General features: G+C 40.0%; 1 protein-coding gene across 1 annotated transcript in view; it reads right to left on the minus strand.

Moving 5' to 3' along the window:
- The window catches only part of IMPG2 (interphotoreceptor matrix proteoglycan 2), a 53,780-nt gene that overhangs the window by 29,617 nt on the left and 9,957 nt on the right, over window positions 1–14,206 (minus strand). Inside the window, exons 3-5 of the mRNA XM_041464084.1 lie at window positions 11,513–11,679; window positions 3,206–3,237; window positions 3,083–3,106 (exon numbers count right to left, since the gene is read on the minus strand). Coding sequence (XP_041320018.1) covers window positions 3,083–3,106; window positions 3,206–3,237; window positions 11,513–11,679 — 223 coding nt within the window. The remainder of the gene's footprint in view (window positions 1–3,082; window positions 3,107–3,205; window positions 3,238–11,512; window positions 11,680–14,206) is intronic.

A 14,206-nucleotide genomic window follows, 5' to 3' on the forward strand; every position in this document is an offset into this window, starting at 1 on the left:
AGAACTACTCCAATATTAAGAGACAGAACTTCATTGTCTGAAGTGCCAGTGGCCTACTGAATAAAGCAATCAGGAAAAGTCTTTAGCTGAGGTAGTGCTCTGACACTTCCAACTGGGGCAAAAACTCTACAGTAATGTCCACCGCACTGCTCTGTACACATCTGGCTTGTGTCCCACATATGGCTTTTCCTTTTGAGGCTTTCTCCTTGGTGGTACTTAGTTTAATCCCTCAGTTCCTGAAAAGGCCAGGGCAGCTGAGCATTTAACCTACGTGAATGCATGCTCTAAACCTTACGGGAACACTTCCATCCTGCTGTTACGCACTGTCAGTAATGCCGGATTGGGAGTTATTCCAGGGACTAAAGCACAAGAGCACAAGGCACCTTTCCATAGGCTACTTTAAAGCTCTCCCAGCATTTAACCAGATGAAGTCAGCTTTTTCCAGCTAGAGGGAGACACCATATTGACATCTAGGTAGGGTTATATGAGTTGTATCAAACTACTCAAGTCACAGCTTCAATTCTACAGCTGTTTATAGCTTTCAGCACAGTTTTGATTTGATTTAGAGAGGTAGTATAGTTAAAATTACTAACAGATATCAAAGGCCTGTCTTCCATTCCAGATCAACCCCAAATTAAGAAATTGTTTCAAAGAAAAAAAAAATTTCACAGAGTAAAAGAGATTGGTCAAAGCTTATGGAATAGTTTCTTGTGTAGGGGCTATGCTTTAGAACCCATGGCAAAATTTCTCTTGTTCTTATTATTGGGAAAACACAGAGAAATATGCCCAGTGCCAGGCCTCCAAAGTGAAATGGCTGCTTCTGCACAGTCATCAGAGACCCTAGATCTCACCACAGGACACATCAGAGACTAGTCTCTGATGTCTAGACCCTCACTTCAAGGCACCATCTAGAAAAGTCTGCTCTTCCCTGGCAGTGTGGGAATCTCAACTAACATCTCATCTAGATACTGAGGACAGTCCTGCCTTCCCTCGAGACAAGACCAGAACAGTCATCCATTCTGACACAAGGGGCACAGCTGGGTGACAATGCCCAGCATTGCCCTGCACTGGACCATACTGCACAAGTGGGTCAGCAGGTGAGAACAGCAGTGCCAGGAGAGGGTAGAACTGCACTCACTTTTCCTTTCTGCAGGAGGAACTTGACACTGGATTCACCATCCTGCACTTAGAGGCTGATGGTGGGCCTGGGTTGGGTACTTATGCTAATTTTTACAGAATATTTTTACAGAATATTTACAGAATTTTTACAGAATATTTTTAGAAGAACATTTATTCTGATCTTTACTGGGAGGTGTGGTTAATTTTTCAGGGAATAACATTGGCTGTTGGCAGTATTGAGATGGCTGACTTACTCCTCTTGGGACAAGACATCTGGAGTTAGATATCTTCTACCCATGACAGAAAATCATGACTTTGTTTTTTATAGGACTCTGGCTTACAAGCTTCACATCTTAAACCATGAATGTTCTAAAATGTCCACAACGGTCTTAGAGTAAGTTTGGATTTTATAATGGAAAAATTATTTCTACTAATTTCTCCTGATGTTCCATTACCCAGGGCAAGTCTACCTGTTTCTGTCACTGCTTTGGTCACCCTCTTTATGCTATAAAACTCTACAATTTCCAAGCACAAGACAAAAAATAAACCATAGAGGAAAAGATACAGTAAACTCAAAATTTAAACTGGCAAACAAATATCCCAACCTGAAGCAATACATACTGAAAGAAAAGCAGTGTATTTTTGAGACATACAGCACAACCCGGCAGTGAACTGAGTTTGGCAGTTTGCCAGTTGTCTACTGGAACTCCTTTAATGTTGCCATGAAACGCTTCATAAGATGGCTTTTGGACAAGTACAACATTTATCACTCTGATCCACCTTTCAATCAAAAGCTGGTCTTTTTGCACTGTTCCTTTGCTTAGCCCAGTACATGCAGACTCTAGATGCACTGACTCCAATTCCTCTTATGAATCTCTACATTTACTAGATTTCCTGAATGATCACACAGAGGGATTCAGTGGGTTTTCAAACTCAAGGTTCTTCAGAACAGATGGACACTACCCAGCTGATCTGGAGGCTTCAGGGAGTGCTCTTGACAAAGGAGCACTCAGCTGCACAGGACAGAGAGAAACCAACCTTTTAGGAATCACATTTGCCGTTACCATCTCACATTATTAATTTTAACTTATGCTGTGGTTATGAAATCTCAATGAGGATAACTAATTTGAGAAGTTGAGGGCTTTTCTAAGTCTAAGTTAAATGATTACTCTTCCTGGTATTTTAATTACTCATATTTAGCATATCTTTATGTGTCTTGTAAAGCAGAGAATTGAACCTGCCAGTTTTTCAGAGGAGTTCAGCACAAGATTATCTGGGTTTGAATTACCCTAAAAATAACAGCTTAGATTAAGTTCTGAGTAGCAATAGAGCAATAATAATTTGAACTTGTGTTCAGTTCAATAAAAGACATGACAATAACATGTAAAGTTCAGGTTTGCTTTGCTACAAAGATGCCACAAATCAGTTTTCAGTTTTATTGCCTTGTTAAAAGTGTGAGGAGCCCAAACAGCCAGTTCCCTTGTAGCTGTTTATGGAACACATCTCTTGAAAGTCTTTCAAAATAGCATTTCAAAATATTCCATTTTCTTTTTGTTTTTGTAATGAAGACCAGGACTACCTGAAAGCCTTTGGGAAAGATTTGCAAGAAAACCAGAACACTAACACAAGTAACTATGGACACACACCTCTTTCCCAGAATAGATTTCCCCCACTAAACCTCTTCAGGTAAATAGCCTGGGTCTGTGCCTGACAGCCAACAAGGTGATGACACACTTAAGCACAGGTACAAGCCTCAGACGGGCTGAGATATTTTGAGCATGCCAACCATGCCAGGACAGAGGTTCACATGCAATAACAACCAGATTTCTCCACCACACTTTTCAATACATCCTTTTGCACAAAGGTGAATTTTGTCCATCTTCAGTACACCAATCAATGCCAGCAGCAGCAAGAACCAGAGAAAGGACCTACCAATAGCCTTTAGAAAGGGAAAATTACTTACCCACATGACCAATCAGCACAGGAACTGACAAGAAAAAGAGAGAAAAATGTTACAAAATGTCACAGCTCAGCCTTGTTGTTATCTCCAGAGAGAATAAAATGCAAGAACAACACAGATACTCACCTGCCCATTGCTTCCTTTGTATAGGACAGTTTCTGGAAAACAAAAACAAATCCTAAATACATTTGAGTAATATAAAGTGAAAGAAATTGAAATGCAGTTTATACCACTTTATTTCCTTCCGCATGATGAAAAAATTCTATTCTCTGTACTGTCATTTGTTAAGTTCAAAATTTGTTATCAAAGTCCCTGCTGAAAAGGAAATATGTCTGACATTTCCAAAATACAACTGAAAATAGACATCAGACAGTGTAAAGAGCATTAGGTTTGTCAGAGGTGTTCTACATTTCCTACAGTGTTCTGCAGGTACAACATTCTCCCACTTTAGAGGATGCCAACAATAAGAAGCTTTTAAGCAAGCAGTCTTTAGAAATTCAGTATTACTTCTGCTAATTATCTATAGATTTAAAAGCATCTTTCCAAAGTAAATCTACAGCTCAAAGTACTACAGCAGGATTAATCTGATTACTTTGTTTATGGTTACACAAGTGGCAGGGATGATGTTTTTTCATGTATTGGTATAAAAAGACTAAGAAGGGCTACACAGTTCATGTTTTTTTCATCAAAATTCTCAAGGTATTAGTGCCATTAGTTCCAGAGGCAAGTCAGGGATGCTTCTGTGAGGAACACTGCAAGAAGTGTAGGAGGTCCTGAGAAATAATGGGAGCTGTTGAGAAATAATGCTGTATCCTGCTGCTGTACCAATGTAAAGAGAATATCAAATACTTACAGAAAATTAATGTCCATCTGCAAAATTCCTGCTTCTCTGCTTTAGGGGGCCAAAAAGGGATTGTTTGGTGGACTGCTTATTGGGCTGGCTTTCTTTGAATACTCAATGCAGGTATATTTTTCAGTAAAAACAACAGGACGTGAATCAACTCAAGTATCTCCTTTGAAATTAAATTAAAATTAGCTTTAAACATACTATTTTCACTTTGCAAACTTCTCTGAAAAACACCCATATGTATTCAGTGACCTAAGAACTGTCACTCTAAGCTATCCTGATGGTTCTTCTTGTGAAGGAGGGTTCTTCTTGTGAAGGAGGGTTTTGAGCAGGTTAGCCTGCTCACTCTCTTCACCTCTGTTTTCCTGTGCTTCCAGGAAAATGAAGAAATTCAGCTGTTACTGATTTGGAGCCATGTCAGTGAGTAGCCTTCTTTTCTTTCCAGGACATGAGGGCATTGTGATCACACCTGGAATGGCAGACAGCCTAGATATCAGCCTGAGCAGGGCTTGTCAAAATGCTCATTTCAGTTAGCTTGCCTTTCGGCATGTTCTTTTACAAACTTTTATTATACAATTCCATTTAATGAAGCATTTGGCATTCTTCAGTATGAAAAACTAAGACACAGCAAGACTAGTTCTAAGTGACAAACAAAGAAACCAGGTAGTCTATGGTGGAAACTAACTTGGGACCACTACAGCTGTGTTGGACTTCGGGTAGTTTTATTAAGGGCTCATTATGCTGATCTGTACAGTGCCTGTATATTCACCCCTAGTGCACTGGCATCTACAAGGAAGATAGAGATTAATTCCCTCTCTACAAGGTTTTGGAAAGTTATCTGTAAGCAGTAGCTCAGTAAAAAGTGTTTTTTTCATTAGCCAAGGAGATGTTTTTCCACACTCAGCCAGTCAGGATGATTTGTAGGTGCTATTAAAACCAACCCCAGGTACTACAGGCCTCACTCATCTTTTCAGTACCTAGTACTAGTCTGTACCCAGCAGCTTTACTCACTGCTCCTCAGAGGCCCCTGAGACCAGAGCTCAGTGCAGTCCTGAATTCCTAGGGAAAGGAATAGGGACAGCACAGTGAGGGGTGCCTGGGCCAAAACTCTGTTGCAGGGCAGTCTGAGTAGCTGGTGGATCTCAGATTCCCTGAGTCTGGGTCCCTGGAATTAACCAATATGTCTTATTATTTCCAAGTCACCTATTTGACAAATTATAAGGAGAACTTATAAGAACAAAACCTGAAATGTCAAATTATTATTTTAATGGCCAAAGTCTAGAATGAGAAACACTACGCAGTCTCCACATCCACATTTTAAATAAGGCATCAATTACTTAATTCTCATATAATTTCATAGTAAACTAGCACCCTCTATTGCAATAGTCTGTAGTGTGACTGTCTTCCTCTCAATCGTTTAATTTGCTTTCCAGCCTGGGGTGAGGGCAAGTGATGACATATTTGAACTCCATGGTAAACATCACCTTTTCTCCCTAATTAGAACCCAAGGGCTCTAGAGTTCTAACACTGGCTTGTTTAATCATTTAGGACAGAATAGCCTTTGCCAAAACACCTCACCTCTCTGTCTCAGTTCCTTCATTAAGACGGAATTAGAAATTTACTTACTGCACACAGACTGCAAAGATTATTTAATTTCTTCACCCTTTCAATACTTGAAATAAATAGTTCTCCATATATCTATGATCTATAAATAGTTCTCCATAACAGCAGCAGCCGCACCAAAGCTAAGGGGAGCTTTTATTCACTGAAGTTATCTATGGCAGGTGCTTTGTACAAAATCAGTTCTCTTGAAGTGAGACCTTCCTGATATTATTATACCAATTATCCTGATGCTGGAAGCTGAGTTTTGTGTCCGTTGCTCTAGTGCTCGCCTTCCTCAACAGTTATTTTACATAATGAAAAGTTATCATGAATTAATACAAATACATTAAACACAGGCTACAACAATGCAGCAAATCACATGTACCAACTAGATGAGCTTCTGTCAACTCATGATCTTGCAGAAAAGCAATTATATAGGACATTCTTGCCTGATCTTGAGACTATTGTTATGCACAGAAGACAAAATATCCTGAGGGTAATCCCTGGCAGGAGAAAAAGGCAAAGGAAATGTCAAGAAGATCTGAAATAATCCCATATTACTTAATTCCACCTGTGTAGTTCTGTACCAAACATAATTGATTTGACCCACCAATACACCTCATTTACAACAGGAAAGTCATACCAAGAAATTATTCTCTATCTGCCTGTCTTGATTCCCCACCATCGTGCACAGCAGAGCCACGCTGTCATGAAGGCAAGGCTGCAGCACTGGGGATGATTCAAGGAAACAGAGGAAAATGTCCAGAGCTGAAGCTATAGAGAAAGGCCAGAATAGGGAGCAGTGCTCTGAGGAACATCCCTGACAGGTTAGGTAAAAATACTGTCTACAGTGAGTTAGAGGAGAAATAGCAGGAGCAGCTTAGTGGAACAGATATTGTTTCGACTATGTGCAACTTAAAATGAATGCTAGTTGTATATATATGGCAAAGGGTTTTCTTTTTGAACCAGAGGAGGCAAAAACTTGCAATGCAAAAAATGAAAGTCAATAAGAGAACAGTAAGTGCATGGATAAGAAAAGCGCTAAAGGAAATCTGAGGCTATGGCGGAAAGGAGGGCAACTGAATTTTTTTTTTTTTTTTTTCCATGCATAGAAGGGGATGGGGGATGTGAAAGAGCAGATATGATCTGCTTTTTTCCAGATTTAGACGAAATTAAAGGAGGTGCTCTATGCAAAGAAAACAATGTAAAGAACTGGAAAGTGTGGTTAGAACATTTAATTAAATAGAGAAACACAATGGTTAGCAAGGAAGGTCACCCAGCAGGGGAAGAGGAGAGACAGCAGAAGAGATCTTCCACAGGAACCTGAGGAATACAAAATAATCTGCCTCTGTGAGTATTCAACAGCAGCACTGGGACTAAGTGGTTACAGGTAATTCGTATCATTGGGATGCTCTATCCCGCCTTCAAAAATGGCTCTCAGAATTCAGAAAATGAGGAAAATCACTAATTTTACATTGCTAAGTACCCATTTCAACATGCTAAGGAGGTGTTTTGTTATGCCACCCATTCAGGCATCCTCAGGCAGGGTTGCCTTCTCCCCTCTTATCCCAATCTGTCACTGAGCACTTTGTGGTGCAAACACAGTGAAGATAGAGCTGCTCATGGAAAGTCAATACTACAAAAAAGTACTGCTGAGTCAACACCTTGAAGGGTTTCTATCTTGTCCCAGGAACTTTTCAAGTTGAGTTTTGGTATGTTAGCACCTCCCATCACAGTTTTGGGGATTCCTGGGGTAGTTGTCTGCCTTTTGATTCTCAGGGAAAGTTTTGCCACAAACTCCTTTCCACGCTAAATCTCAGCTTAACTCTTGGCTCTCAGACCCACCAGAGTGGGCAGAGCACATATTTTCCTCTCACCAGCAACCAAAAAAAATCTCAGGCCTGCTTCCTTCCGAAAGGGTTCATAACATAGTACCTGTTGTCCCAACAACAGGAACTATGCCCTGTTGCATAGGGCAACAACTGCCCAACACTGTCAGATATACTTTGTTAAAGACATGGGGTTGGTACAGGAGCCCCCAGCAGTTATGGTTGAGTATCTGCTCAACAGATTAAGTTGCATGGGTTCCTTTAATTCTTCATTTCTCATAACAGCTTTTCTCAACATCTCTTGTCATTGTAGACTGTCATCAGACCTGTAAGGAACAGCAACTCCTTAAAACCTTATTTTCTGAAATTTGATTGAAATCAGGGGAAATTCAAATTATGACACGTATTACATGCCCACATTGGAAATGTAGGATGCAGACAAAACTTTACACTGAAAGCCCTGCAGGATCAGGCTTTAAGCTGCTTTTTTCTATGGACTCTGGAAGGACTCCTGTATGTCAGCTGTAAATTCTTCTGTGAACAGTACAGGTTGTGCTTCCTTGGCAGCAGTGTTTCCATCTCATAGCAAGTCACCCATGGTTCTTGGGAAACCAATGTTTACTTTTGCTTGCATTTCTCCTCACATGGATTTTGCAAAAATTTTCTAGTACAAGTGGGAACATGGCCACAATCACAGGGCAGAGTCAGGGCAAATTTGGCAATACTGAAAGTCCAAACATGTCTCGAGGTATAGAATGGGATGAATGTTACATTCTATGAGCTGAATACAACTACACAGTAAGGAACACAAGCCAAGTTAATTTATAGGAAAGGATGTTTACATGAAGATTTATACTGGGAAAAAACCCACCGTATGGATCGCAATTACCTTCTCCATTTGCATTTCAGTCAGGAATTGAAAAAAAAGATGGGTTAACTATCTCACAATTTGTAAATCTACTTAATAGCCAAAGAAATTAATTTGGATAGTATTCTTTCTATGTAAGGTACTGTCTGTTAACATGATCACACAAATTAAAATGAAAATTCAAGGGGGAGAAAAAGATATTTAAAATATTTTTTATGCTTGGCATGATTATGTCCACCTGCTCATTCCGAAAATCTGGCAGGTGATCTTAAAGAAACTCAGGATATATTCTGTATTAGCACATACAGAGCATGCATGTATATACAGATATTACAGGGTAACTCACAAAGGCAGACCTCACATCTCCAAGACAAAAAAAGAAGTATGAAAGCTGAGACAAGCTGGTCTAAGCTTTAACTGATATCCAGTAAGAACATATGTTAAAAGTAAAAGAAAGATATTTTTTCTCAACGTGAACTAAGTTAGGGTGGAGCAGACATTTCAGCATCCGTGGGAGTGTGACAGTGATTACTGGGGATTAGAGGAAAGGATAAGAAAGAAAACCAAGGAGGAAGGCTAATAAGATGGCATTTAATTACACTGCTCAGAACAGTGTACACACTACAACAAAAGCATCATGAAAGCAATAACTTTGCTGAATTATTGTTTATTAAATGCAAACCCCACAGATTTAATTTGCCTAATTTTCAGATACACTGAACTTCTTTTGAGAGAGAGGGGGGAAATTTGGCACATGCAGCTTTTCTAAAAATGAAATTTCATGTTGCAATCTACCAAAAAGTAATACAAAAATACACTTTGAAATAATATTGCCAGAATCTGCCAACATGCCCATACAAAAGAAGCAGCCAAGCAATGCTGTGACAATAACAGCCAATGTATACAAAAAGAAAAGCAGAATTTTATTAGCTGCAGGCTCTCAGCTAAACTCTTGAAATTAACCACAGATGATTTGCAGACATTGGAGAGCAGAGGAATATTAGAAACAAGTGGTATTTAATGAGGAATGTAATGGTCAAACTGAAAAAACCACTGCAGAATTCAATCTTCCTTTTAAGCAACAGTGTGGCCCATTCACATGTACCACACCTACCCACTACAGAGTCCTGTGCAGTGAAATGACAGCAGCCCTTTGGTGACAAGGGCTCCATGCTTTAGAGATCAAATCTAAGGAACAGGAAAAAAAATAGCAACAGCTGATCGTGACCAAATGAATGAACATTCTGTAATGAGAGGGAAACAAAATCCCACTATACAATGTTGACCATACAACATTGTCTTCTTAGCTGGTGAGAGTGGAAAGAACAAGGGAGTTGGACACAGGGCTTCAGAAAGTGTTTGGTCCCACAGGCTGAGCCACAGGTCTTCGCAACAATTAGACAGGGGCAAGCAGCTAGCAGGAAGAAGGATGTTCTTAAAACTGCATCTGTTTGGACTTAACATTCTCACAGCTGCTTTGAAAAGGTTTCACACGCTGACAAGAATTTTGTGCACAAGCACATATGAGAAAGGTGAGTCAGTACTAGAACTAGCAATTAAATTCACTCTCTGACCCATGCATTTAAAAATACCACTGTATCATTTGACAGTGACTGGTTGGGGGATAGGGTGCTCTTGCCTTCAGTCTTTGGTTCAAAGTCAAATTGAGTTCAGCTTCTTATTCCAAAAAAGTCACCTGACTGATTTGTGACATTTTGTGGAGCAAAGAGGTGACAGCATTTGTTCCCTCTTATCACAGACTAGTCTGCCATCAAATCAGCCCAAGAGCCATCACCTTTTACCACCTGTGCTGAAAGAAAATAGAAGAATGAACAGAGTATTTCCCTGAATATGGCATTGCTGAATGGAATATGGCCATCTACAGGAGAAAGGAAACTTAAATAAATATAAACCTCCTGAAAAGATCAAACCCAGAGCACTTTATCTGACTCCACTGAAATGCTGTAGAGCCATACCCAAAAGGGGAGAGCAGCAGTGGGAACTTAGATGCATCATATTGTTTCCAAGAGTCATTTTGATTTCTTTTAACTCCCGCTATAGATCATCTTACTGTGAAAATTGAACACAAAACAGTTACATGCAGTGTGTGCATTAAAAAAAAAAAAATCACATTAATTTTATTTCTATCTTTTTGCAAAGACTAAGAGCAACAGCAACATCAGACTTCACAGAAGCAAACTTTGTCTAGCATCTCCTGGGAAGACTAACATGCAGGCTCAGGAAAAAAACCTACTCTCCATTATCCACAACTGTTTCCATATTCACCTTCCTTAGTGCACATTCCTAGCACAGAAGTCCAATAAAAAAGCAGGAAGGGAAAAAAAAAAATCGGTGCATCCACACTGACAGAACTTACTGTTTCTAAGGAGTTATACATTTAAGACTTATAAATTCCATAAAACTATTCATCCATTAGCTTGCAAAAGTAATCTTAAGGAAGACACATAAGCTACCACACATTTTAAGAAACCTTTTATCCAGAGAAATTAAGATATCTATTGTATCTTAGATGAATACAAAGTTAAGCACTCTATTTTAATATTCATAAACTCCTGAAGCTACATCTTTGTATTTCATTTGAGACAGGCTTTTTCAGTTTGACTTAATATTTATTTTATTTTCTTTAAGCTAAAATAAACTTGAATCAACAGAAAATATACCAAGATATTCTGTATTTTTATTGACTTGTTTTACACTTGTTGTACACTGATTTTAACCTGCAGCTTCCCATGGCAAATTACATAATATTATTTATTGCATTCATAGGACACCAAAGTTTTTACATTTATAACTACACTCATTTCAGTCAGGCAGCAGTGCACAGACATCACAGACCCGTAGAACATCCAACAGGCAACTATGCCATAGGGCTTGATAGAACTACAGCTTGGAAATTCCTGCTCCCAAGTGCCATTTGTGCTGAAGGCACCTCAATGTGAGCACAGAGCAGGGATGCTGCTACACACCCCAGAGGAAAAGACACCGCAGCCTGGCTCACGTTGTGCGTCTAAACACCATCTACTTGTCAGGAACACCTCTACTGATGACAACATCTCTTCATCATTGCTGCTTTCCTCTGCATTGGATCACCCACAAATTTGTTTTGGAACTGATCTCAGAGCTACAGATCCCAGAGCTGGAATACCCATGCCTGCCTGTTCTGAGGGCTCTGTCCATCACTGCCAAACGCAGCGCCAAAGGTGCACGTTGCAGTGGGACACGATGCCCTTGCCCATGAGAACACTCCAAGCAGCTGCGGTACCCACCTTCACAATCAGGCTCCGGTGCTCCTCAGACTGACTGAAGTTGGTGCCCATTTCAAAAATGCTCATCATGCCCTCCTCACACAGGCTCATCCAGGTGTTATATTCTTCACGCTCCGGCAGTCTGTCCCAGAACGTCTTGAAGACCTCCCAGACTGTTTCCTGGCACACTGAAGGCACAAGAAAGGTCTGGTGTTAGTACAACAGGAGTGCTTCTGCGGCACAAATGGCCAGGCTATTATTGTCCTAGTGTTGCAAGCTTTTCAGGACATTAACACATGGAAAACAGCAATCTGACATCTACGTGTAATCGAGGAAAGCACTGAAATGAAGATGTGGTGGATCTTCCACACTCATATTACCTCTCTCCCTGAAAAACATTTTTTCCACTGAATGAAACTGCCATTTGATCAATGAACTGAATTTTTAGAAAACCTAGAAAAACAAAATACCACGGCAAATGTCCTCATAGAAAGTAGAGGTGGAGCTTAAGTTGTAAGAAAGAGGATGGCACTGATCAAAGTCTAGTAAGCTCAGCCAGTAACAATTCCTTCAGATTTACCTTTACACAGAATTTAAACACATTTCAGAAATTAAAACTGCATTCATAATTCAAAAAAAAAAAAACAAGGCAGGATGATTACAAAAGAATATGCTTCTAAATAAGCCAATCTCTAACAGTACTGTATATGTTCACTGATTAAAAACTGGACATCTCTGAACAGTCAGCCTGAGCACTAAGGTCTAACATCATATACTACACTGCCCACTTTAACCTCCCAACTTTGCACATGCTCTTTTTGCTAGTCAGAGCAGTTGGTCACAGGATGCTCAAGCAATAACTCTGTGACCCAGGATAACTCAAAGAGAGAAAGACTTATAGGATTTTCTTTGCGTCCTGGAAAAGAGCAACGTTAAAAGGTGAACTCTCAAAATCATTCATACCAAATGCCATCCTGGAGGAGTAGCAGACAAACCTGCCTTTTTGGCCTTAATCTGATTTCACTACTTAGACACACAGTTCAACAGAGAAATGCTTTACATTCTGGGAAAGTCCTGACATCACAAGGAAGCCCTTACAGGAGACTAAGTCTATTGCTAGAAAGCCATTTTCTTCAATCAGCTTTAAAGTTAGCTCTGGACTGCCAAACCCAGTACCTTGCTGTTATTTCTTCTCTATGCTTTGTTTTCCAAATTCCACAGTTGTTTAAAGGTACATATGTAAAACTTAACACATAGATCACATATGGAAACATTTTTATTCAACCAAGAGATGGATATTTTTTTTAAATGCAAAGGCTTTACAAATAACAACCTTAAGGAATGTTTCCTATGCAGCACCATCCTTAAACCTGAGCTGACTCTGCCACACTGGACAGAACCATGCAGAAAAAGTCTTTTTCTTCACCCTGAATTTTAGTTTATCAGAGCAGTTGAGACCATTTCTCTGTTGTGGAACTCTACAGATACAAAGACATCTCTCATTTCCGTGCCATGCTCCCAGGTTTATGACATGGAGATTAGTATTGTAGCTCCTGTGGTATGCATGACCAGAGAACAATAAAATCCCCAAACTCTGCATTATTAACTGTAAGTATTATATTGCTGTTCTAGCACCCCTTCAGCATCTAGACAGTTAACTTTATCTGTAAAACACACTAATTTGGAAAGTATTATCCATGTTTCCAATCAGTGTATGCATCTCTATTAATAATCAGAAACAAATAGCCAAATTGACAAACATCTACGCATCATCTCACATTTCCCGCTCCAGTTTCACTTGCAAACACTTTGAGGCAGAGACCACATTTCCATCTGACCTCTGCACAAACCTCAGGCAATGGAGCCACAATCCTGCTCTGGGATTTCTGGTTCCTGCTGGAGTACTAATAAGCTTCCTGAAGCAGAGTAACATCTGAAATATTCTCTCTACCATCCCACTTGCAAGAGCTAGGCATCCAGGAAAAGACGGAAGTCTAGTTTCAAACCCAAAAGCCTACACTAAGGAATATCACTGGCTTACGTTTCTTTTGGTGGTACTTGTGGTACTACAAACTTTTCACTCCGGGTGCCACATTGTGGAGCAACAATCCTGCAATGAGATTACTCCCTGTGGTTGGGGTAAATCCTCAGCAGACTCTCAGTAACAACTGAAGCCACAGCAATGGCTTGCAAATACATTGCAGGGACACTGTCTAATCCTAGAGTTTTCAAATACCACCAGGCAAAGGACTGGCTTTGCAGTTGCAAGTAATTGATGATAATTTTCCTTAATGCTCTTAAACAAGTTTAAAATAAATGTGATGAGACAGTGTCTTGCCTGAATACAAGCTGCTCCCATATAAACAGTTGCTCCAATCGGCTCCCAATAGATTAAGGATTTTCTGTGTCCTTTCATTTGGAATTAGACACCCCACTGAATTCCAGCAGCAAAGGCTTTGTGCCATCTGTGGGCTAAAAGCCCATTAATTAGACCTAAGCTCTCAACACAGCCATGTATTCTACAAAAGGAGGAAATGAGATGGGGATAAAGAGTCACATTTTGTCCTCTCTAGCCTCTCCTATCTAGCTGCTTCCACTGAGGTGAGCAACAAGTTCGACAACATAGTGCAAATTCCTTCTGTGTTCTCCTCCATCCACACAGTCAGAGTGTGTTAGTTCTGACACACAGGGAGGGATTAAAAGCTCCAATCAAAC

This window comes from Pyrgilauda ruficollis, unplaced genomic scaffold (assembly GCF_017590135.1).
Source record: "Pyrgilauda ruficollis isolate IOZ18807 unplaced genomic scaffold, ASM1759013v1 scaffold17, whole genome shotgun sequence".
NCBI lineage: Eukaryota > Metazoa > Chordata > Aves > Passeriformes > Passeridae > Pyrgilauda > Pyrgilauda ruficollis.